Source organism: Salvelinus alpinus, chromosome 3 (genome assembly GCF_045679555.1).
Source record: "Salvelinus alpinus chromosome 3, SLU_Salpinus.1, whole genome shotgun sequence".
NCBI lineage: Eukaryota > Metazoa > Chordata > Actinopteri > Salmoniformes > Salmonidae > Salvelinus > Salvelinus alpinus.
Window position 1 is genome coordinate 91,813,423 of NC_092088.1, and position 27,563 is coordinate 91,840,985.

The 27,563-nt window shown below is 45.2% G+C and overlaps 1 protein-coding gene across 1 annotated transcript in view; it reads left to right on the plus strand.

Annotated features, from left to right (window-relative positions):
• The window catches only part of eys (eyes shut homolog), a 506,958-nt gene that overhangs the window by 239,767 nt on the left and 239,628 nt on the right, over positions 1-27,563 (plus strand). Inside the window, exons 31-33 of the mRNA XM_071394489.1 lie at positions 5,982-6,106; positions 14,639-14,763; positions 15,524-15,740. Of these exons, the coding sequence (XP_071250590.1) occupies positions 5,982-6,106; positions 14,639-14,763; positions 15,524-15,740 (467 nt within the window). The remainder of the gene's footprint in view (positions 1-5,981; positions 6,107-14,638; positions 14,764-15,523; positions 15,741-27,563) is intronic.

Sequence of the window (27,563 nt, forward strand, 5' to 3'; positions counted from 1 at the left end):
TCATCCCAAACCATCTCAATTGGGTTGAGGTTGGGTGATTGTGGAAGCCAGGTCATCTGATGAAGCACCCCATCACTCTCTTTCTTGGTCAAATAGCCCTGTATGTTATATGTGTTATATGAGAGCCTCCTGACCGGTTGCATCACCGCCTGGTATGGCAACAGCTCAGCATCTGAACGTAAGGCGCTACTGTCAGGTTTTGGCCAGGACTGTTCTGGTTTTTTGTCACTAGATGTCCCCATTGCACCTTTTTTGTACCTTTTGTTTTTCCCCTTGCTCTAATTATTGTTTGCACCTGTATGTCGTTCCCTTGTTAGTATTTAATCCCTGTGTGTTCCTCAGTTCCTTGCTCAGTGTTTGTATGTTAGCACCCAGCCCCAGCCCAAGCCTTGTTGTGAACATATATTTTTCTCTTGTTGGATTTTCCAGAGGTTCTCTGGTTTTGTTCTTTTGTATTTTGTATTAGTCTTTTAAGGTTTGTTTTTCCCTTGCTGTTTTTACCACTTTGTGGATTTCTTTGTATTTTGGAAGATATCTATTTTTTATTAAACCACCATCTCTAGTACTGCTGTGTCTGCCTCATCTTCTGGGTTCTGCCGATTTAGTGACTGTTTCTCGCACCAGGTCCTGACAGAAACACTGAGCCATTAAAATGAACCCAGAGGCAGCCAGTACCCAGGACTTTTTTCCCATGCTGTCCCACCACGAGGGGACTGTCCAACGTCACGAAGCTGCTCTGGTTCAGCAAGAGGCCTTAATGGCTGGACATTCTCAACTTCTGTCGGAGATGATGACTTCCATAAAGCAGATTTCTGATCAACTTTCTCCTGCAACCGCTTCTGCTCCAGTTCATCAGATTCAAGTGCCCGTGGCAGTTAACCCCCTGGCTGAACCTCGTCTGCCGCCTCCCCAACGGTTCTCAGGTGATCCGAGTGGTTGTAAGGGGTTTTTCACCCAATGTTCTCTCTCCTTCGAGCTGCAACCCTCGTCATTTCCCACCGACCGGTCCAAGATAGCATATATCATCACCCTGCTGTCGGAAAAAGCCCTAGCCTGGGCTACTGCTGTGTGGGATGCCCAAAGTCCCTGCTGTGCCAGCTACTCTACCTTTGCTGAAGAATTCAAGCGAGTGTTTCAAGGTCCTACCAGCGGTCCTGACTCAGCCAAACAGCTCCTGACTCTCCGCCAAGGTCGGCGCAGCGTGACGGACTATGCCATCCAGTTCCGCACGGTGGCAGCAGCGAGTGGCTGGAATGACGAGGCGCTCACAGTGTGCTTTTTGAAGGGTCTTTCCGACACCATCCAAGATGAACTGGCCACTCGGGAACCACCGGACAACCTCGAGTCCCTGATCAAGTTGGCTTCACGCATAGACCAGCGTCTGAGAGAGAGAGAGCTCAACCGTAGATCTCTCACCCTAGCTCCTATCGGTCCCAGCTCCGAGTCTCCACCTTTATCCCCGCTGACTCCACCGGAACCCATGCAGGTTGGACGCATCTCCCAGGCTGAGAGAGACCGCCGAATGAGGGAGCGATGCTGTCTATATTGCGGCAAACCGGGCCATTTCCTCTCCACGTGTCCCGGGCTCCAGGGAAAACGCACTCTCCCGTGCAGGCCTGGGAGGACGGTAACGGGAAACATAACCTCCTCTCATCCATCCAACTCCCGCCTGCTCATTCCAGTTACCCTTTCCTGGGACAACCACGAGCTTCCCCTTCAAGCCTTGGTAGACTCTGGAGCCGCAGGTAACTTCATGGATGGTGTCTGGGCGAAGGAGAATGGCGTTCCCTCTGAACCTCTAAGTGACCCCATAAGGGTTACTACGTTGGATGGAAGCCCTTTGGGATCTGGACTTGTCACTCGTGTCACTACCCCCTTGCGTCTTTCAGTTTCCCAACACCAGGAAGTGATGAACTTTCATCTGACCTCGTGTTCCGAGTTCCCTCTCGTCCTTGGATACCCCTGGCTTCACAGCCATAACCCTCACATCGACTGGTCTGTGGGCACTATCAAGCAGTGGGGTCCTACGTGCCAAGCCACTTGTATCTTCCCAAGTTCCCCGAGTTCCCCTCCCGAGTCTCTAGAATCCATCGACCTGTCCCGAGTTCCCGAGTGTTACCATGACCTCAAACCGGTATTTAGCAAACAGAGGGCCACCAAACTACCACCCCATAGACCTTACGATTGCCCCATCGACCTGTTTCCGGGCACCTGCCCTCCCAGGGGTCGGATCTTTTCCCTATCTCCTCCCGAACGAGCTGCTATGGATACCTACATCAAGGACGCTCTGGCAGCAGGCCTCATGCGTCCATCCACCTCGCCGGCGGGAGCAGGGTTTTTCTTTGTGGCCAAAAAAGACGGGGGATTACGTCCTTGCATCGACTACCGGGGACTTAATGCCATAACCGTCCGTAACCGCTACCCGCTACCCCTTATGGCCACAGCCTTTGAGCTGCTCCAGGAAGCAGTGGTCTTCACTAAGCTTGACCTGCGGAACGCATACCATCTTGTGCAGGTCAAACCCAGTGACGAGTGGAAGACCGCTTTCAACACGCCTACTGGTCACTACGAATACTTGGTGATGCCCTTCGGCCTGACCAACGCCCCGGCTGTGTTCCAAGCGCTCATAAACGATGTGCTTAGGGATATGCTTAACATTTTCGGGTTTGTTTACTTGGATGACATCCTCATCTTTTCGAGCTCCCTTCAAGAACACACTAAGCATGTCAGACAAGTGCTCAAACGCCTCCTAGACAGCCATTTGTACGTTAAGCCGGAAAAGTGTGAATTCCATTCCTCTCGAGTACAGTTCCTGGGATTTGTAGTGGAACCCGGTCGAGTCCAGATGGACCCCAAGAAGGTAGGGGCGGTAGCAGATTGGCCCACCCCCAAGTCCGTTAAGGAAGTTCAGCGTTTCCTGGGCTTCACTAACTTCTACCGCAAGTTCATCAAGAACTTCAGCTCGGTGGCAGCCCCTCTCTCAGCTTTAACCAAGGGTGGCAACACAAGGTTTCTGTGGGGAAGAGAAGCTGAGACGGCCTTCCAAGGACTCAAGCAGCGCATCCTCTCTGCTCCCATCCTGACACTACCGACGGCGGATGAACCTTTTGTGGTGGAGGTAGACGCATCAGAGGTTGGTGTTGGAGCTGTCCTGTCTCAGAGGGGTGAAGACAAGAGGCTTCATCCTTGCGCCTTCTTCTCTCACCGGCTTACCCCGGCCGAGAGGAATTACGATGTGGGGGATCGTGAACTCCTAGCGGTTAAGATGGCATTGAAGGAATGGAGACACTGGCTCGAGGGGGCTTCTCAACCGTTTCAAGTGCTTACGGACCACAAAAATCTGGAGTATATCCAGCAGGCGAAGCGGTTGAACTCCAGACAAGCTCGATGGTCTCTTTTCTTCAGCCGATTCCAGTTTATTCTCACCTATAGACCCGGGTCGAAGAATCTCAAACCGGATGCCTTGTCACGAGTCTACTCTCCTGCCATTCGAGAAGATACTGACATGACTGTTCTTCCTGCCGCTAAGATCGTGGCTCCGATCTCGTGGCAAGTGGAGGATACCGTGAAACAAGCTCAAGCCATCGAACCGGGCCCTGGAGGAGGTCCTGCTAATCGGTTGTTTGTTCCCAAGGCAGCAAGGTCCCAAGTCCTTCTGTGGGGGCACTCCTCTCGCCTCACCTGTCACCCGGGCGTAGGTCGCACCTTGGAGTTCATCCAGCGTAAGTTCTGGTGGCCCACCATAAAAGAAGACGTTGCCACTTTCGTCAAGGCCTGTTCCGTGTGCTGCCAGGGCAAATCTTCTCACCTCCGCCCTCAAGGACTCCTTCACCCCTTATCTATTCCCCACCGACCCTGGTCCCATATCTCGCTGGACTTTATTACTGGCCTTCCTCCGTCCCATGGTAATACTACGATCCTAGTCATCATCGACAGGTTTTCTAAGGCGGCCAGGTTTGTTCCCTTGACCAAATTACCTTCTGCCAAGGAAACAGCTGAGTTGGTGATTAACCATGTGTTCCGAGTCTTTGGCATCCCGCAAGATATGGTTTCCGACAGAGGTCCCCAGTTCGCCTCAAGGTTTTGGAAGGCCTTCTGCCAACTCATAGGGGCCACGGCCAGTTTATCTTCAGGGTACCATCCGGAGTCCAACGGCCAAACTGAGAGGATGAATCAGGAGCTGGAAACCACCCTCAGATGTATGGTTTCCAACAACCCATCCACATGGTCATCCTTCATTGTTTGGGCCGAGTACGCGCACAACACCTTGTGCTCCTCCTCCACTGGTATATCCCCGCACGAGTGTCAGTTTGGCTATGCTCCTCTATTGTTCCCGGACCAGGAGGCAGAAGTCAGAGTGCCTTCAGCCTCGAGGTTCATCAGACGCTGTCGGCTTACGTGGAAGAAGGCCCGTCTTAATCTTCTGCGTTCCTCACAGCAGTACCAACGACAAGCCAACAGACGTCGCCGTCCCGGTCCTACCCTGTACCCCGGCCAGAGAGTATGGCTCTCAACAAAAAACTTACCGCTACGGGTGGAGTCTCGCAAGCTGTCCCAGAGATTCATCGGACCCTTTAAGATTGCCAGGAGAGTCAATCCCGTTACTTTTCGCCTGCACTTACCCAGATCCCTTAAAATCAATCCCACATTTCACATTTCTTTATTAAAACCTGTTGTTTTTTCTCCCCTTATTCCGGCAGGCAGACCTCCCCCTCCGCCCCGTGTCATCGGAGGCCAGTCGGCTTATACCGTCCACCGGATACTGGACTCCCGCCGGGTGCAGCGGTCCTGGCAGTATCTGGTGGACTGGGAAGGCTACGGTCCCGAGGAGCGCTCCTGGGTTCCTGCCAAGGACATACTGGACCCTGACCTCATTCGTCAGTTCAGTGTCCTCCACCCTGAGAAGGCTGGTAGGAACGTCAGGAGCCGTTCCTAGGAGGGGGATTCTGTCAGGTTTTGGCCAGGACTGTTCTGGTTTTTTGTCACTAGATGTCCCCATTGCACCTTTTTTGTACCTTTTGTTTTTCCCCTTGCTCTAATTATTGTTTGCACCTGTATGTCGTTCCCTTGTTAGTATTTAATCCCTGTGTGTTCCTCAGTTCCTTGCTCAGTGTTTGTATGTTAGCACCCAGCCCCAGCCCAAGCCTTGTTGTGAACATATATTTTTCTCTTGTTGGATTTTCCAGAGGTTCTCTGGTTTTGTTCTTTTGTATTTTGGATTAGTCTTTTAAGGTTTGTTTTTCCCTTGCTGTTTTTACCACTTTGTGGATTTCTTTGTATTTTGGAAGATATCTATTTTTTATTAAACCACCATCTCTAGTACTGCTGTGTCTGCCTCATCTTCTGGGTTCTGCCGATTTAGTGACTGTTTCTCGCACCGGGTCCTGACAGCTACAGAGGGTAGTGCGAATGACCCAGTACATCACTGGGGCCAAACTTCCTGCCATCCAGGACCTATATAATAGGCGGTGTCAGAGGAAAGCCCATAAAATTGTCAGAGACTCCAGTCACCCAAGTTATAAACTGTTTTCTCTGCTATCGCATGGCAAGCGGTACCGGAGCGCCAAGTCTAGGACCAAAAGGCTCCTCAACAGCTTCTACCCCCAAGCCATAAGACTGCTGAACAATTCATAAAATCGCCACTGGACAATTTACATTGAACACTGCTGCTACTCACTGTTTGTTTGTTACCTATGCATAGTCACTTCGCCCCCACCTACATGTACAGATTACTTCAACTAACCTGTACCCCCGCACACTGACTCAGTACCGGTGCCCGTTGTATATAGCCTCATTATTTTTATTGTGTTACTTTTTATTTTAGTCCAGTTGGTACATTTTTTGTTCTTCTTGATCTGGTTAAGGGCTTGTAAGTAAGCATTTCACAGTAAAGTCTACACTTGTTGTATTCGGTGCATGTGACTAGTAGTTTGATTTGATATGTTAAATGACACCTATACCATATCCTTGTCTTCTCCTAGTTGTCCAGCAGGTTTCATAGGGGACTTCTGTGAGATGGACGTTAATGAATGCTGTTCAGATCCATGTCTCCACGGGGCTATCTGCCGAGACCTGCTTAACGGATACCTCTGCCACTGCAGGGCAGGTGAGTACATTAACTAAGATTGGTAACAGTTATAATGCATTACAAGGCGGTTATAATGAAGCAATAAGGCCAAAGGAGTTGTGGTGTATGGCCACTATACCACGGCTAAGGGCTGTTCTTAAGCGCGACACAACGTGGAGTGCCTGGATACAGCCCTTAGCCGCGGTACCACAAACCCCCCCATGTGCCTTGTTGCTATTATAAACTGGTTACCAACATAAACACGTAAGTTTGCTTCATACTCATGGCATATTGTCTGATATACCACAGTATTAAGCCAATCAGCATTCAGAGCTCTAACTACCCAGTTTATAATGCATTCTATGACCTGGTTCATGGCTACCTCTGCCACTTCAGGGCAGGTAAGTCACTATACAACAACTAAGATTGGCGGTGCAACTCAATAGTAGGAAGGTGTTCCTAATGTTTTGTACACTCAGTGTATATATTCATGTTATATGAAATATATACCTGGTTGACGCTGCCGCTCTAACTGCAGGGTAGGTAAGTTACTGGAATGTAGATTGGTTACAATAAGTCACCGGACATGGACACAGATCGGCTTTATTGCTATTCTAGCAGGCCTATGTGTTGTAGAATACTGATATTGTACAATGATGATTGACATTATCAATCAATTTTTTTATAATTCAAAGCAAATCAATCTGTTTTTCATCTCACAGTAAATTCAGATAACAGGCCTAGATCTCTTGCAAAACATGCTGCAATAGATTATAAATAATTTAATTATTTATGGTGAAAAGCTAACACAGCATCTCTTCAGGTGTGGGTGGATCAATACTTGTATTTTGCTTACAGCTAAAGCATTAATTTGACATTTTTACACTTTAGTCATTTAGCAGACAGATCTGTGTCTGCACCACGTGCTCTCACTACTGGTGTCCACCAGGGTTCAGATCTGTGTCTGCACCACGTGCTCTCACTACTGGTGTCCACCAGGGTTCAGATCTGTGTCTGCACCATGTGCTCTCACTACTGGTGTCCAACAGGGTTCAGATCTGTGTCTGCACCACGTGCTCTCACTACTGGTGTCCAACAGGGTTCAGATCTGTGTCTGCACCACGTGCTCTCACTACTGGTGTCCACCAGGGTTCAGATCTGTGTCTGCACCACGTGCTCTCACTACTGGTCTCCACCAGGGTTCAGATCTGTGTCTGCACCATGTGTTCTCACTACTGGTGTCCACCAGGGTTCAGATCTGTGTCTGCACCACGTGCTCTCACTACTGGTCTCCACCAGGGTTCAGATCTGTGTCTGCACCATGTGCTCTCACTACTGGTCTCCACCAGGGTTCAGATCTGTGTCTGCACCACGTGCTCTCACTACTGGTGTCCAACAGGGTTCAGATCTGTCTGCACCACGTGCTCTCACTACTGGTGTCCACCAGGGTTCAGATCTGTGTCTGCACCACGTGCTCTCACTACTGGTGTCCAACAGGGTTCAGATCTGTCTGCACCACGTGCTCTCACTACTGGTGTCCACCAGGGTTCAGATCTGTGTCTGCACCACGTGCTCTCACTACTGGTGTACACCAGGGTTCAGATCTGTGTCTGCACCATGTGTTCTCACTACTGGTGTCCAACAGGGTTCAGTTCTGTGTCTGCACCACGTGCTCTCACTACTGGTGTCCAACAGGGTTCAGATCTGTCTGCACCACGTGCTCTCACTACTGGTGTCCACCAGGGTTCAGATCTGTGTTTTGGTGACAACACCGCCGCTTGACAGTACCACCGCGTACAGTGTAGTGGACAGTAAAACAGTTGAAGTCAGAAGTTTACATACACCTTAGCCAAATACATTTCAACTCAGTTTTTCACAATTCTTGACATTTAATCCTAGTAAAAATTCCCTGTTTTAGGTCAGTTAGGATCACCAATTTTTTTTATGAATGTGAAATGTCAGAATAATAGTAGAGAGAATTATTTATTTAATCTTTTATTTCTTTCATCACATTCCCATTGGGTCAGAAGTTTACATACATTTAATTAGTATTTGGTAGCTTTGCCTTTAAATTGTTTAACTTGGGTCAAACGTTTCAGGTAGCCTTCCACAAGCTTCCTACAATAAGTTGTGTGAATTTTGGCACATTCCTCCTGACAGAGCTGGTGTAACTGAGTCAGGTTTGTAAGCCTCCTTAATCGCACACACTTTTTAAGTTCTGCCCACAAATGTTCTATAGGATTGAGGTCAGTGCTTTGTGATGGCCACTCCAATACCTTGACTTTGTTGTCCTTAAGCCATTTTGCGACAACTTTGGAAGTATGCTTGGGGTCATTGTCCATTTGGCGGAACCATTTGCGATCAAGCTTAAACTTCCTGACTGATGTCTTGAGATGTTGCTTCAATATATCCACATAATTTTCCTCCCTCATGATGCCATCTATTTTGTGAAGTGCACCAGTCTCTCCTGCAGCAAAGCACCCCCACAACATGATGCTGCCACCCCCGTTCTTCACGTTTGGGGTGGTGTTCTTCGGCTTGCAAGCCTCCCCCTTTTTCCTCCAAACATAACAATGATCATTATGGCCAAACAGTTCTGTTTTTGTTTCATCAGAACAGAGGACATTTCTCCAAAAAGTACGATCTTTGTCCCCATGAGACAGAACGAGACAGAACGCTTCTCCTTCCTGAGCGGCATGACTGCTGCGTGGTCCCATGGTGTTTATACTTGCGTACTATTGTTTGTAAAGATGAACGTGGTACCTTCCGTCGTTTGGAAATTGCTCCCAAGGATGAACCAGGTCTACAATTTTTTTCCTGACATCTTGGCTGATTTCTTTTGATTTTCCCATGATGACAAGCAAAGAGGCACTGAGTTTGAAGGTAGGCCTTGAAATACATCCACAGGTACACCTCCAATTGACTCTCATGATGTCAATTAGCCTATCAGAAGCTTCTAAAGCCATGACATCATTTTCTGGAATTTTCCAAGCTGTTTAAAGGCACAGTCAACTTAGTGTATGTAAACTTCTGACCCACTGGAGTTGGGATACAGTGAATTATAAGTGAAATAATCTGTCTGCAAACAATTGTTGGAAAAAATACTCGTCATGCACAAAGCAGATGTCCTAACTGACTTGCCAAAACTGTAGTTTGTTAACAATAAATGTGTGGAGTGGTTGAAAAAGGAGTTTTAATGACTCCAACCTAAGTGTATGTAAACATCCGACTTCAACTGTATGTGTATATACAGTGTACATGACATTATAAATATCTCATGTGATTTGTAATAAGATTAAGCAATTAGCCTATTAAAATGTTTATCTGACTCCAAAAGAGAATTAAAATATACACGTAAGCATTAGACAATGAGTTGATGTAGAAGAGCAAGAATTGGTCTGAGAATGTTCTATATCAAAGGTACAGTATATATTTAATTAACATTGTTCAATGAATGGATTCACATTCAAGGCATTACACTTAAGAAACAAGCGACCCTAAGATGGCGCCGAGACCCTAAGATGGCGCCGACCGAGATGGCCGCCTCGCTTCGCGTTCCTTGGAAAATATGCAGTATTTTGTTTTTTTATGTGATATTTCTTACATCGGTACCCCAGGTAATCTTAGGTTTCATTACATACAGTCGGGAGGAACTACTGAATATACGATTAACGTCAACTCACCATCGTTATAACCAGGAATATGACTTTCCCGAAACGGATCCAGTGTTTTGCCTTCCACCCAATACAATGGATCTGATCCCAGCCGGGGACCCTATGCGACGCCGTAAAAGGGGCAAACGTAGCGGTCTCTTGGTCAGGCTTCGGAGACGGGCACATCGCGCTCCACTCCCTAGCATACTACTCGCCAATGTCCAGTCTCTTGACAATAAGGTTGATGAAATCCGAGCACGGGTAACATTCCAGAGAGACATCAGGGATTGCAACGTGCTCTGCTTCACGGAAACATGGCTAACTCAAGAGACGCTAACGGAGTCGGTGCAGCCAGCTGGTTTCTTCACGCATCGTGCCGACAGAAACATACATCTTTCTGGTAAGAAGAGGGGCGGGGGGGTATGCCTTATGATTAACGAGACGTGGTGTGATCATCATAACAACACACAGGAACTCAAGTCATTCTGTTCACCTGATCTAGAACTCCTCACAATCAAATGTCGACCGCATTATCTACCAAGGGAATTCTCCTCGATCATAATCACAGCCGTATATATTCCCCCCCAAGCAGACACATCGATGGCCCTGAACGAACTTTATCTGACTCTTTGTAAACTGGAAACCACACACCCTGAGGCTGCATTCATCGTAGCTGGGGATTTTAACAAGGCTAATCTAAAAACAAAACTCCCTAAATTCTATCAGCATATCGATTGTGCTACCAGGGCTGGTAAAACCCTGGATCATTGTTACACTAACTTCCGCGACGCATATAAGGCCCTCCCCCGCCCTCCTTTCGGAAAAGCTGACCACGACTCCATTTTGTTGATTCCAGCCTACAAACAGAAACTAAAACAACAAGCTCCCGCGCTCAGGTCTGTTCAACGCTGGTCCGACCAATCTGATTCCACGCTTCAAGACTGCTTCGATCACGCGGATTGGAATATGTTCCGCATTGCGTCCAACAACAACATGGACGAATATGCTGATTCGGTGAGCGAGTTCATTAGGAAGTGCATTGACGATGTCGTACCCACAGCAACGATTAAAACATTCCCAAACCAGAAACCGTGGATTGACGGCAGCATTCGCGTGAAACTGAAAGCGCGAACCACTGCTTTTAACCAGGGCAAGGTGACCGGAAACATGACCGAATACAAACAGTGTAGCTATTCTCTCCGCAAGGCAATCAAACAGGCTAAGTCCCAGTACAGAGACAAAATAGAGTCGCAATTCAACAGCTCAGACACAAGAGGTATGTGGCAGGGTCTACAGTCTATCACGGATTACAAAAAGAAAACCAGCCCCGTCGCGGACCAGGATGTCTTGCTCCCAGACAGGCTAAATAACTTTTTTGCCCGCTTTGAGGACAATACAGTGCCACTGACACGGCCCGCTACCAAAACCTGCGGGCTCTCCTTCACTGCAGCCGAGGTGAGTAAAACATTTAAACGTGTTAACCCTCGCAAGGCTGCAGGCCCAGACGGCATTCCCAGCCGCGTCCTCAGAGCATGCGCAGACCAGCTGGCTGGTGTGTTTACGGACATATTCAATCAATCCTTATCCCAGTCTGCTGTTCCCACATGCTTCAAGAGGGCCACCATTGTTCCTGTTCCCAAGAAAGCTAAGGTAACTGAGCTAAACGACTACCGCCCCGTAGCACTCACTTCCGTCATCATGAAGTGCTTTGAGAGACTAGTCAAGGACCATATCACCTCCACCCTACCGGACACCCTAGACCCACTCCAATTTGCTTACCGACCCAATAGGTCCACAGACGACGCAATCGCAACCACACTGCACACTGCCCTAACCCATCTGGACAAGAGGAATACCTATGTGAGAATGCTGTTCATCGATTACAGCTCAGCATTTAACACCATAGTACCCTCCAAACTCGTCATCAAGCTCGAGACCCTGGGTCTCGACCCCGCCCTGTGCAACTGGGTCCTGGACTTCCTGACGGGCCGCCCCCAGGTGGTGAGGGTAGGTAACAACATCTCCACCCCGCTGATCCTCAACACTGGGGCCCCACAAGGGTGCGTTCTGAGCCCTCTCCTGTACTCCCTGTTCACCCACGACTGCGTGGCCATGCACGCCTCCAACTCAATCATGAAGTTTGCGGATGACACTACAGTGGTAGGCTTGATTACCAACAACGACGAGACGGCCTACAGGGAGGAGGTGAGGGCCCTCGGAGTGTGGTGTCAGGAAAATAACCTCACACTCAACGTCAACAAAACAAAGGAGATGATTGTGGACTTCAGGAAACAGCAGAGGGAGCACCCCCCTATCCACATCGACGGGTCAGTAGTGGAGAAGGTGGAAAGTTTTAAGAAGTTTGCGCAGCAGCGCCTCTTCAACCTCAGGAGGCTGAAGAAATTCGGCTTGTCACCAAAAGCACTCACAAACTTCTACAGATGCACAATCGAGAGCATCCTGTCGGGCTGTATCACCGCCTGGTACGGCAACTGCTCCGCCCACAACCGTAAGGCTCTCCAGAGGGTAGTGAGGTCTGCAGAACGCATCACCGGGGGCAAACTACCTGCCCTCCAGGACACCTACACCACCCGATGTCACAGGAAGGCCATAAAGATCATCAAGGACAACAACCACCCAAGCCACTGCCTGTTCACCCCGCTATCATCCAGAAGGCGAGGTCAGTACAGGTGCATCAAAGCAGGGACCGAGAGACTGAAAAACAGCTTCTATCTCAAGGCCATCAGACTGTTAAACAGCCACCACTAACATTTAGCGGCCGCTGCCAACATACTGACTCAACTCCAGCCACTTTAAAAATGGGAATTGATGGGAATTATGTAAAAATGTACCACTAGCCACTTTAAACAATGCCACTTAATATAATGTTTACATACCCTACATTACCCATCTCATATGTATATGTATATACTGTACTCTATATCATCTACTGCATCTTGCCATCTTTATGTAATACATGTACCACTAGCCACTTTAAACTATGCCACTTTATGTTTACATACCCTACAGTACTCATCTCATATGTATATACCGTACTCTATACCATCTACTGCATCTTGCCTATGCCGTTCTGTACCATCACTCATTCATATATCTTTATGTACATATTCTTTATCCCTTTACACTTGTGTGTATAAGGTAGTAGTTGTGGAATTGTTAGGTTAGATTACTTGTTGTTATTACTGCATTGTCGGAACTAGAAGCACAAGCATTTCGCTACACTCGCATTAACATCTGCTAACCATGTGTATGTGACTAATAAAATTTGATTTGATTTGATTTGATTTATAAAGCATTAGTCCAAGCCTATAGACACTAAGGTTAACTTACAGGACAAAGCATGAACAAAGAGATGCTTATTAGACCAGAGGCCTAGAAGCCTAAGAAATTAGAATTGATCATGTTATTCTCAGTGAACAAGTTTCAGATAGATGACTAGACATTAATAATATAGTATTATTCTGTAGCATTCGATAGTCCTCTGAATATTGTAACAGAGAGAAACATTTTGGCCCCTCAGAGGGGGAAGGGTTGACTAGTCATTTGGCATTGTCCTCTGTCTTCCAACTCCAGGTGTCAGAGAGCACATAAATTAGGGCCGAGCCTATAACAGCTGCCGCTGAAAAAACACAGAAGTACTAGTACTAATTGCGTAGCAGAGGTGAAAGACACACCTCCCAGCACTGATTGCTGATTGCCTGGCAGAGGTGAAGAAAACATCCCCTACAATACACCACTCCCACAAATTAGCAAGACTGTTACACAAATAGGCCTGAAACTAATCCACAAGTCCACAATGACAGTCACAAGTACTGAGCAGTCAGACAGTTCAAACAGCAATGATTAAGTAGACTAATATGTAATCAAAGATATACTTGCTGCTCTTGTAGGAGCTGATGTCCTTCTAAACACCTAGCCTATAGCCTCATCAAAACACCAAGCCTATAGCCTCATCAAAACACCTAGCCTATAGCCTCATCAATAACACCTGGCCTATAGCCTCATCAAAACACCTAGCCTATAGCCTCATCCAAACACCTAGCCTATAGCCTCATCAAAACACCTAGCCTATAGCCTCATCAAAACACCTAGCCTATAGCCTCATCAAAACACCTAGCCTATAGCCTCATCAAAACACCTAGCCTATAGCCTCATCCAAACACCTAGCCTATAGCCTCATCAAAACACCTAGCCTATAGCCTCATCAAAACACCTAGCCTATAGCCTCATCAAAACACCTAGCCTATAGCCTCATCAAAACACCTAGCCTATAGCGTCATTAAAAAACCTAGCCTATAGCCTCATCAAAACACCTATAGCCTCTTCAAAGCACCTAGCCTATAGCCTCATCCAAACACCTAGCCTATAGCCTCATCAAAACACCTAGCCTATAGCCTCATCAAAACACCTAGCCTATAGTCTCATCAAAACACCTAGCCTATAGTCTCATCAAAACACCTAGCCTATAGCCTCATCAAAACACCTGGCCTATAGCCTCATCCAAACACCTAGCCTATAGCCTCATCAAAACACCTAGCCTATAGCCTCATTAAAACACCTAGCCTATAGCCTCATCAAAACACCTAGCCTCATTAAAACACCTAGCCTATAGCCTCATTAAAACACCTAGCCTATAGCCTCATCAAAATGTATGTGACACTTATCTCCCTTTCTCTCCATGAACCTTTTGTTGTGTGTGTGTGTGTGTGTGTGTGTGTGTGTGTGTGTGTGCCCCCCCAAAAAGAAGCAAAGCAGCAAATCGAAGGAATCTGATTGATATTCTCTTAAGAGGGTGGTGGATGTGAGTGAAGCTAGGGCTCACCGCACTGCAAGTACACACACATCCCACCTCCCTACACACTGCGGTGCTCAGTCTGTGGGCTTTGTTCCTTGGCAGGTTGGACAGGCCTTCACTGTGAGTTGGACATTAATGAGTGCCTTCCGCAGCCCTGCAACCAGGGGATGTGCACCCAGAACGAGCCTGGCTACGGCTACACCTGTTTCTGTCGTCCCGGATTTGTGGTGAGGCTTACCCAGCACACTCTTCCCTTATTTCATCCTTCCCTCTATCCTCCTTCATCCCTGTTGCCTCCCCCTCTTTCTCTATCTCTGTGTGGATCTCTCTCTCCCCCTCTTTCTCTATCTCTGTGTGGATCTCTCTCTCCCCCTTCTTTCCTTTGCTCTTCTCCACGTCTGAAATGTTAACATTTCTTTCAATATGTTCTTCATCTTCTTTCTTCTCCCAGAATGTGATGGTGTTATATTTACCGTCCTAGTCATGGTAGGATAAGACAGTTCCATCTGGCACCCTATTCCCTATACAGTACACTACTTTTGACCCGACCCCTAGTCAATAGAAGTGCACTACGCAGGGTGCCAATTGACAATAGGGTGCCATTTGGGCCATGTTCAGAGAGAGGTTATTTAGTTCAGTCTCCCCCACTGTAGATGTCATCCGCAGGCGTTTGTGATCAACTCTCCTGCTGCTACACATCATTTACACCCTTATTAAGGTGGCCTGAATCCTACGGTCTTCCTTACCAAGCCCATGCGTGTCTCAAATTAAACCCTATTCCCTGTGTAGTGCCCTACTTTTGTCCATGACCTCACATCATAGATGGAAGTATGCTAATGGCTAATCAAATAAACAAATATTTATGTTAGATTAGATTATATAGCTATGGTATAATGTCTATATATTTGACTATTTCTATGGTCAACTAATGTTTATCTATATTTCTGTTTCTATAGTCTAACGTCTATCTCTGTTTTACATGTACAGGGGAGGAACTGTGAGCACAATTACGATGACTGCCTGCTCCAGCCGTGTCCGGGAGGATACTCCTGTGTTGATGGTATCAACGAGGTCAGCTGTCAGCCAGCCGAGGGAGACATGTCCACTGTGCCCTGGGAGCCTTCTATGACACAAACCCCTCGGGGATCTCTGCTCACCACGTCACCAATGTCACCAGTGTCACCGTACAGTGGACAACCAACAGGTATGGAGGTCAATCGTAAAGACCACAGTCATATAACAGTTGGGTCAGTACTTTGTGGTCAGGTCAACCGTAAGATCAGTCGTTAGATCACACAACCATAACCTGGTTATTTTATTACACCAATGACATAACACCAGTGTCACCGTAAAGTGTGAATCCAGTGGAGGCTGAACCACCAACAGGTATGGAGATCAATCATTGAACTACTGTTACGGTTGGTTCAGCACAGCCTGTATGTGATAGTATGTGCTGTTATAGGGATAATGATATATGGATGTATGTTTCCATGCTCACAACACCACTGTCACCAGCGTACCGCAAAGGTGATACATGCAGGGTATTTTGTGTTGATAGTGTTACGGAAGCAACTAGATGGCCTATTGTTAACACTGTACTCGGCTAAGTCTAGGGCTTCATAATGGTTCTGTAACCTGATTGGATGTGTGCATTCATGTGACAAGTAAGCATATGCAACCAGGTGTTGAATGTATGTACCCAGGGGACAGCCACCTTAACCTGGTCCAGGGTCAACTCTGTTATGGTGTGCATGTACCTAGGGCAAAGCAATCTTACCTTGGTCCAAGGTCAACTCTGTTATGGTGTGCATGTACCCAGGGCACCACAACCTTACCTTGGTCCAGGGTCAACTCTGTTATGGTGTGCATGTACCCAGGGCACCGCAACCTTACCCTGGTCCAGGGTCAACTCTGTTATGGTGTGCATGTACCCAGGGCACCACAACCTTACCCTGGTCCAGGGTCAACTCTGTTATGGTATGCATGTACCCAGTTGACATAAACCTTACCTTGGTCCAGGGTCAACTCTGTTATGGTGTGCATGTACCCAGGGCACCACAACCTTACCCTGGTCCAGGGTCAACTCTGTTATGGTGTGCATGTACCCAGTTGACATAAACCTTACCTTGGTCCAGGGTCAACTCTGTTATGGTGTGCATGTACCCAGGGCACCACAACCTTACCCTGGTCCAGGGTCAACTCTGTTATGGTGTGCATGTACCCAGTTGACATAAACCTTACCTTGGTCCAGGGTCAACTCTGTTATGGTATGCATGTACCCAGTTGACAGAAACCTTACCCTGGTCCAGGGTCAACTCTGTTATGGTATGCATGTACCCAGTTGACATAAACCTTACCTTGGTCCAGGGTCAACTCTGTCATGACCTCTTGATCGGACATTCCAAGCAGATTAGTTTATTTGTTCAAAAGATGACCAAAATAAACACATACACAAAAGGAAACAAAAGAGGCATGGCTGAGCTAAAGATTCAAAACTCAACCTCGTGGCCTCCTGGTCACCAAATAAAACCAGCAGCTTCACCTCTTGCCAGCTGGGACACTGACTGACCCGTCACCTGATGACATGCTTATCAAGACCTCTTGGCAGAGCACAGCCCTCGACTTGGTTGGTGCTGCCACCTGGGGGATGGAGTGTGGAAGTGTATCCTGGTAGAGTGTGTTGCTAACACTAAACAACCTCGCCATATCTTAACAGTAGGTCAACCATAAGATCGCAGTCATATAAATACCAGTTGGGTCAGCACAGCTTTGTCCAAAATGGGTTATTTTATAACGCCAATGTCATGACACCAATTTTATAATGTCATAACACCAGTTTCAAAATGTCATAACACCAGTGTCATAATGTCATAACACCAATGTCATCATGCCAATACACCAGTGTTATAACACCAGTCTCAGAAGGTCATAACACCAGTGTCATAATGTCATAATACCATAACACCAGTCTCAGAAGGTCATAACACTAGTCTCAGAAGGTCATAACACCAGTGTCATAATGTCAATACACCAGTGTTATAACACCAGTCTCAGAAGGTCATAACACCAATGTCATAATGCCAATACACCAGTGTTATAACACCAGTCTCAGAAGGTCATAACACCAGTGTCATAATGTCATAACACCAATGTCATAATGCCAATACACCAGTGTTAAAACACCAGTCTCAGAAGGTCATAACACCAGTGTCATAATGTCGTATCACCAATGCCATAACACCAGTGTTATAACACCAGTCTCAGAAGGTCATAACACCAGTGTCATAATACCATAACACCAGTGTCATAATGTCCTAACACCAGCACATGTAGCACCCTCTGATTTAATCAAAAAGAAAGAAAGCACAAATAAGCTAATAGACCAACTTGTTCTGCAAATCAATTCATTACAAATGTAATACTGACAACAACAAAAAATAATACGCCAAACTAACTCAACTCCATATTGCAAGTATGTGATGATATTAGACAGTAATGCGCTACCTCACCGAGATAGAATCGAAATAAATATAAGTTGTGTTAGAGGTTTGAGAAACTCATGAATATATCTAAACTAGGTCACTATCTAAACAGCCCCAGTGCCCTTGGTGCTGCTGCAAATAGACTCCGAGTCCTTCTGCAGTCTGCAGCACTCCTTGGCACCTCCGAATGGAACCTTAGAATACTCCGCTACCGACTAGTTAACCACATAGGTCTACTCAGTTCTATCAAACATTTACCAAATAGAGGAAGAAAAATGGACACTTGTCTCGTATACCTCCATGTCATACATTGGAAGCAAGCATGTGAATTTTAAACAGTGAGGAAATAAATGTGTTTTTGTTTCACGTTCATATCACACATACACTACATGACCAACAGTATGTGGACACCTGCTCGTCTAACATCTCATTCCAAAATCATGGCCATTAATATGGAGTTGGTCCCCCCCTTTGCTGCTGTAACAGCCTCCACTCTTCTGGGAAGGCTTTCCACTAGACGTTGGAACATTGCTGCGTGGACTTGCTTCCATTCAGCCACGAGCATTAGTGAGGTCGGGCACTGATGTTGGGCGATTAGGCCTGGCTCACAGTCGGCAATCCAATTAATCTCAATGGTGTTTGATGGGGTTAAGGTCATGGCTCTGTGTAGACCAGCCAAGTTCTTCCTCAACTATCTTGACAAACTATTTCTGTATGGACCTCGCTTTGTGCATGAGGGCATTGTCAAGCTGAAACAGAAAAGGGCCTTCCCCAAATTGTTGCCTCAAAGTTGGAAGCACAGAATCATCTACGAATGTCATTGTATGCTGTCGTGTTTTACTGGAACTAAGGGGCCTAGCCCGAACCATGAAAACTAGCCCCAGACCATTATTCCTCTTCCACCAAAATTTACAGTTGGCACTATGCATTCGGGCAGGTAGCATTCTCCTGCAATCCGCTAAATCCAGATTCATTCCGTCAGACTGCCAGATGGTGAAGCGTGAATCATCACTCCAGAGAACGCGTTTCCACTGCTCCAGAGTCCAATGGTGGTGAGCTTTACACCACTCCAGGCTACGCTTGGCATTGCACATGGTGATCTTAGGCTTGTGAGCGGCTGCTCGGCCATGGAAACCCATTTCATGAAGCTCCCGACGAACAGTTCTTGTGCTGACATACTTCCAGAGGCAGTTTGGAACTCGGTAGTGAGTGTTGCAACCAAGGACAGACCATTTTTACCCGCCACGCGCTTCAGCACTTGGCGGTCCCGTTCTGTGAGCTTATGTGGCCTACCACTTCGCGGCTGAGCCGTTGTTGCCCCTAGACATTTCCACTTCACAAAAAACAGCACTTACAGTTGACTGGAGCAGCTATAGCAAGGCAAAATTTTGACAAACTGACTTGTTGGAAAGGTGGCATCCAATGATGGTGCCACGTTGAAAGTCACTGAGCTCTTCAGTACGGGCCATTCTACTGCTAATGTTTGTTTATAGAGATTGCATGGCTGTGTGCACAATGTTATACACCTGTCAGCAACGGGTGTGGCTGAAGTAGCCGAATCCACTAATTTGAAGGGGTGTCCACATACTTTTGTATATATAGTGTATACTCCGTTTTATGTAGATTTGAAACATTGAGGAAAATAATTATACCGTATTCTCTTATCACCATATATGAGACATTGGAAGCAAGGAAAGTTAACAATAGTTTAATCTCCTGCCTGGTCAAGGTCGACTGTACTTTCTGTCCCTGGACAATAGTGTAGACAAACCTGATGTACTGTAGCGTTGTAGGATGAGGATCAATGAGGATCCTGTATAGCAAAGACAGAACAGAGTTTTCTAAAGGGACTCTATGCCTGCCTCCCAAATCATACCCTATCCTCTACAAAGTGTACTATATGGACCAATTAGGTGCCTTTTGAGTAGTAAAACTTGTTGACAATTCTGTCATAAAGAGCACAAGTTCAACTTAATAAAAAACACTGAAATCAAATCAAATTTGAGGAAGAGGACGCTGAGGAAGATTGACGTCGAAACGTAATTCATCTTGAAGTCGAAACGTAATTCACTTGTTCTCATCCTGTACAGTGGTTGACCGTAACAGGGTTGACGAGTTCATACTAAATCAGCCATGAATCCCCTTGAAATGGAAGCTTGTTGTGTGCAACAGAGAAGGGCAATTGAATTCAAGCTTCACAAAAAATAAAGTAAATTGTTCAAACATAATATGTTTTTGTTTAACTACGCAAGTCAGTTAAGAACAACTTCTTATTTACAATGATGGCATACCCCAGCCAAACCCAGACAACGCAGGGACAATTGTGCGCCGCCCTATGGGACTCCCAATAACGGCCGGATGCGATGCAGCCAGGAACCAGGTACTGCAGTGACGCCTCTTGCACTGAGATGCAGTGTCTTAGACCACTGCGCCACTCGGGAGCCCATTTCTGGCCTGTCTATCTGTGGGTAACATGGTTGACGTGTTATGATCTAGAAGAAAAAGAGGCGCACACCTATTTAGGCGAGGTGCTGGCTAGCGGAGTAGAAAACTGGAAAATAAAGGACAGCTAGGAGCTCAGATGCAAAAATGTAATATCCAACGTTTCGACAGCCAAGCTGTCTTCATCAGGGTATAATCACAAACACTGCAGGATGACTCGTTTATATAGTGTCAAAAGACACACAGGTGTCTGTAATCATGGCCAAGAGTGGCATAATATCATTGGTTAATTCTCAAATATTAAAATGGCGTACAAAGAACAGCATACAAAAAACAAATGGATAGCATACGATCATAGATTAATTTTAGATTACACAAGCTTACAAACAATTACAATGGCGAAGTCACAATAATCACAAGAATGGCTTCAGATCAACGTCTTGGTGTTATGATCAACCTACTCAGTTTTCCACCACAAAACACCAGAAAATGGCAAAAAACTGTAGAATCAGCCCACCTGCTTTTATAAAATATATTTAAAAAGGAATATTTTCACTGTATTAAAACAACAGTTCAGGTAACAGGGTTGACCTTAAAATGAATCACTAATAACAATAAATAAATAATCATCTTCAGAAATGACTGTCAAAACAACAACATGACTAGGACTTTACAATGATGGTGAAACGTGGAGAAATGCTGGGGTTAAGTGGGTTAACATCTTCCTAGAAGTCACGAAGGATGCACAGAAAATGCTGAATTTTGTCACTGACAAGTCTTTATTCATATTAAAAATCTGATGTATTGAATTCTCCATGTGATCTATATTAAATGGCACTTCATGTAATATAACAGGCTTTTAAAATTCAATACTTGTAAACAATTTCTACTTAAAAGGAACTAATTTCGTGGAACGCCCCATATATGGAATATAGTAAATAACCCGGTTATTATATGGAGTAGTGCACTATGTCACCCACCACCTGGATTCGGTCTTATGTAGCAACATTTGAAATGGTGTTTTTTACATTGGATAAAAGTAGAGACTCAGAGCTACAAACTGGCATATCATACACTACAGTTGAGGAACAATGGGAAAGTAATTCTGCTTTTGAAGTTGATCAACTTGTAAACTCACTTTTGAGAAAATGGCCTTTGAATGTTTTGGTATCTAGTGAAGAGCTCCTCTTTGTCTCCACCCATTCAGCATCGTTCACACCGTCTTAAGCTTTAGCCCCACCCATCTCGTTTCACTCTTCGGAGCGCACACTTGACGCTCTGGCCGATGATTGGATAACATGAAAACAGCCTAGCCAGCTTAGCTGGCAACAATTTCATTGGGATGCAGCCAATGGCTTTCTTTATGGTCTCTACAGTATGTGAGATAGATAGTGTTGAACTCAATATAGTGGAAGATGATGGGCACCTTAAAATCCGCACACCACTCTTGGAGGAGAAGGAAAGTTTACAGCAGATAAACCTCAATAATGATCGTCACAGCCCAGACCTGTTATCAATGGCTGCCACGTTTGACAGGGATGAAATGACATACTGTAAACTGTGTCCTATGAACTGGTTTACAGTAACAGGGATGAAATGACATAATGTAAGCTGTGTTCAATGAACCAGTTTACAGTAACAGAGATGAAATGACATACTGTAAACTGTGTCCTATGAACTGGTTTACAGTAACAGGGATGAAATGACATAATGTAAGCTGTGTTCAATGAACTGGTTTACAGTAACAGGGATGAAATGACATAATGTAAGCTGTGTTCAATGAACTGGTTTACAGTAACAGGGATGAAATTACATACTGTAAGCTGTGTTCTATGAACCGATTTACAGTAACAGGGAGAGCTAGCCTACTCTGTTTATTGTGCTCTGTTTCTCCGTCCATGATTTTGGTCCAAGTTGTCATGACAATGCGCTGGCGGGGAAAAACGTTTGTTGCGTGTGCCTTGATTGAACCATTTTATGGGGTAAAAGTGTGGTAATTGGTTAAAATTGCGATCCCTATTTTTCAAGTGCAGTGATTTGACTGTTGTATGTGGTACTCGTGCGGTGATTGGTCAATTTTGCAAAGGCTTGCGTAATATGAAGAGAATAGTTAATTTTGTAAAAAAAAAAAAAAAAAAAAAAAGGTGATTACAGAATCACACAATCCTGGAGGTACTGATGCAGCTGTATAAAACCCTTCAGACTTCAGTCAAAGAGAGAGACAGGTGATTCATAGAACACACTTCCGTGGTTGCTTGGTTGCAGCTCTACCAACTGGCTGGTCCCGTGTGGCTCAGTTGTTAGAACATGGTGCTTGCAACGCCAGGGTTGTGGGTTCAATTCCTGTGTTGGACAAGTATGCAGTCGCTCTGGATAAGAGAGTCTGCTAAATGACTTGAATGTAAAATGTTCCTTCGTCTTGGTTATCTATGTGTTGTGTGTTTCCCTGTGTGAGGACAATCGGATGACCCATGGAAACAGTATATCATTTTGTATACTTGTTTTATTTTTTCACCTCGACAGCTTAGTTGCTTATTGTTCTGTAAATGCCATCAGGTTGTTCCTGTTCAGGGTTAACTAAATGAGTTTGTGTTTTAATTTGTTGTTTTGACAGTTCTCCTAATTGGGTATGTTTTTGACCATTTTATATAGTCTGTTGGCTGTTGCGTAACCTTACTCGCAAGTCACGGAGTCGTGTATGTGTCTTCGGCAGTTCATGAATATTCATGAGTTGGGGCCTGGCTGCATACAAATATCCCTGTCTCTATTTGTCATCCCAGCAGTTGGTTCATGTTCTCTGTGTTTATGTAACTGGCAAACAGACACACGTGCAAACACACACACACACACACACACACACAAATGCATACATTTGCAAGCAAGCACACACACACACAAATGCATACATTTGCAAGCACACACACTTACACAAATGCACACGTGCATGCACACACACACACACACACACACACACACACACACACACATACAAATGCATATTTCTTAATTGGTAAATATTTTCTTAACTTTTCTTAACTCTTCTTGAACTGCACTGTTGGTTAAGGGCTTGTAAGTAAGCATTTCACGGTAAGGTCTACACTTGTTGTATTCGGTGCATGTGACAAATACAGTTTGATTTGATGCACACTCAAACACACACACACACACACACACACACATACTCAAACACACAAACTAATGCTCTACTTCAGATCTGACCAAATGGAACCATTGCACATCAGTTACTTTTAACGCTTAACTCTCTAATGTTGTTAATTCTCTGGTAATATCATATTAGACTGCATGTACATGGTTTACAGAGGGAGAGATGATTCTCTGGTAATATCATATTAGACTGTATGTACATGGTTAACAGAGAGAGAGATGATTCTCTGGTAATGTCGTATTAGACTGTATGTACATGGTTTACAGAGAGAGAGATGATTCTCTGGTAATGAGAGAGAGAGAGGGAGAGAGAAGGAGAGGTAGAGAGAGTCGTGAGGAAAACTCTCAAAGAGTGAATACTCACAAAGCGGCAGGCCCAGATGGCATCCCTGGCCGTATCCTCAGAGTGTGTGCTGGCAGGCGTCTTCCCGGACATCTTCAACATGTCCCTATCCCAGACTGTAGTCCCCCCTGCTTCAAGGAGACCACCATCGTCCCTGTGCCCAAGAAAAATAAAGTGAAATGCCCAAATGACTATCGCTCGTTGCACTCAACCCGGTCATCATAAAGTGCTTTGAGAGGTTGGTCATGGTCCACATCAAGGCCATCATACCAGGCACACTGGACCCACTCCAATGTGCCTATCACTCCAACAGATCCATGGAAGATGCCATTTCCATCGCTATTCAAACAGCTCTAACACATCTGAACAACAGGAACACCTATGTGAGAATGCTGTTCATAGACTACAGTTCAGCATTCAACACTATTGTTCCCTCCAGGCTCGACACCAAGCTCAGAGCCCTGGGTCTGGACACCACCCTCTGCAACTGGATCCTGGACTTCCTGACGGGCAGACCACAAGCTGTGAGGATTGGCAACAACACCTCTTCCACACTGACTCTTAACACAGAGGCCACCCCAGGGGAGTTTCCTCAGCCCTCTGTTGTACTCCCTGTTCACCCACAACTGTGTGGCTTTGCACGACACCAACTCCATCATCTAGTTTGCTGACGACACCAAGGTTATAGCCCTGACGTGGACCAACACCACCACCACTCTTGTCAAGAGGGCGCAACAGCGTCTCTACTACCTAAGGCGGCTGAAGAAATTTGGCTAGCCACCCCGGGTCCTCTCCAAATACTACCGCTGCACCATCGAGAGTGTCCTGACCGGTTGCATCATGGCCTGGTATGGGAATTGCTCCATCTACGACCGCAAGGCCATCCAGCGGGTGGTGAAGATGGCCCAGTACATCACTGGGACCGTGCTACCACCCATCTAGGACATCTACTTGGTGAGGAAGTCCTGTAGCATCATCAAGGACCCAACATACTCCTGCCACAAGCTGTTCTCTCCCTTACCGTCGGGCAGACAGTATCGGAGCATGAGGGTCTGATACCAACAGGATCAGAGACATTTTCTATCTACAAGCCATCACTGACCCCCCCCCCCCCACACACACACACACACACACACACACACACACACACACACACACACACACACACACACACACACACAAACACACACACACACACACACACACACACAGGTTTTACTTTCCAAGTGGAGACCAAAAAATTTATTCCCATTCAAAATTCTAGATCCCCCCACAGTTCCCCAATAGCTGTCCCTCAACCATTCGAGACCCCTCCCACAGCCCCCCCCCCCCAAGAAGAAAAATGAAAAATACAATTAATTCCATTCCCCCAAGAACCCTCTAATGCACCAACAACCAAGAGAATGAACTAAAGATAAAAAAGGAAAAGACAGAAGAACACAGCAAACAATGCCCAAAAAATAATACATTTAAAACAAAGCACATCAAGGACAACTAAAATCATAACAGCAATGCCAACTGTATATGTTTGTGTGCATGTCTGGCACTATTACATGTATATGTGTGTTCTTGTATGTGTTTATTTGAATGAGAGTGTGTGTATATGCATGTGTACAAACACCTGCACGGCATCAGCCTCAGGCAAACTGGCATTAGTTGTAAAAACACTGCCCCTCAGTATCATTCAAACTGACTTTTAATGATGTTTTATTTAGACTTTTTTTTTTTTTTTTTTTTTTTTTACTTTTATATTTGAACATCATTCTATCTCCCACACAGCAACTCCACTCCCACTTGTCTCCAATTCCACATCCCAACCTTCAGCTTCCCTCAGCCCATCCAATCTATCTCTACTGGCCACCCACTTGTTTCTACGCAACACATATCTTTCAACTATGCTGTGATGTATAATGTACAATTTCAATCTATCGAATAGAATCCACAGATTGCGAGTTGAAGATAAATACTTTTACTTGGTGTATTAGTGTATTAGTAACTGACTGACCCGGTCTCTCCCAGATCTCCTAACAGTACTATTTCTAGGGTCAATTTTAGATCAATGCAATGCATTTTCAGCCATTCCTGAACCTGAGACCAGAAACAGGCTACCTGAGGGCAATATCAAAATAATTGGTATATTGATTCTGTATCCTCACAAAAAAATCTGCAGAGCTTCGATGACTTTATGCCCCAAATATTCAACATTTTGTTGATGGCAAGAATTCTATATAATAACTTTAGCTGAACACCACAAAGTCTTGAAACTTGCATTGTTTTATATATCAACTCATACAGCCTGTACCATGGAATCGGTACATAAAAAATCTCTTCCCAACTATTTTGCAATCTGTATGGCACAGTTGTCAACATCCTGGTCCTCAAATGAAATTGGTATACTTTCCTATTTATGCTATTTTTATTCCTCCCCCAGTTTTGGTTCTTTATATTGGGCAGACAGACCAGCTCCCTACCTCCTCCCGTTGCCACCTGCCTCCTCCATTTTTGGGGTAACGCTGTAATCAATTGGTTGTACTTTTGGATTGAGCAGACCTTCCCATACAATTCCATGAAGGACATAACTCTACCATTCCATTTTACAATATAATTTAAGAACAAAATACACTTTTAAAACATCTTTCCCATAAATACAGGTATTTTATCAACCAGCACATTTGAGTTCAGCCATAATATTTGTTGTATTTTTTCAGGGGGATTAAATTAAAATTGTAGCCAGTTCTACAATGCTTGTTTGAAAAAGAGAGATACTTAGAAAAAAGTATCATTTTCGATTAATCGAAAATGAGACAGGGCAATCTGCACAAAGACAAAAAGGCCATGTTTAAGCAATGGATGAGCTTTTCTTAGTAATCTACTTGAAAACCATTTAGGGCTCAAATAAAACTTTTGAATGAATGAAGCTTTTAGAGAAAGGTTTAGTGCTTTTACATTTAATGATCTCAACACAACCAACTCATTTTAATTATATAGATAGGCACGTTTTATTTTGTGTGGTTTAGCGTCCCAGATAAAGCAGAATATATTTTGCTTATATGATTTGAAAAGTGAATCATCAGGAGCAGGGAGTGCCATAAGTGAGTGAACTGAGATATGACTAAGGAGTTAATCAGGGCAATTTTTCCATAAATAGACAGGTATTTACCTCTCCATGGTTGCAGGATCTTGTCTATTTTAAGTTTTCTATTGAAATTTATTGTGGAGAGCTTATTTATATATTTTGTGATACGAATACCGAGTATGTCTACTTCACCATCAGCCCATTTTATAGGTAAACTGCAGGGTAATGTAAAAGTTGTATTTTTTAAAGATCCAATACATAATATTGTACACTTATCATAATTAGGTTTTAGTCCAGAGAGTACAGAAAAGTTATATAGATCTTCAATGAGACGATGCAGGGATCTAGCTTGTGGACTTAATATAAAACTCGAGTCATTGGCATACATGGACACCTTTGTTTTTAAGCCTTTGATTTCTAATCCACTGATGTTGTTATTGGATCTGATTTTAATAGCTAGCATTTCGATGGCCATAACGAATAGATATGGTGACAGCGGACACCCTTGTTTAACTCCTC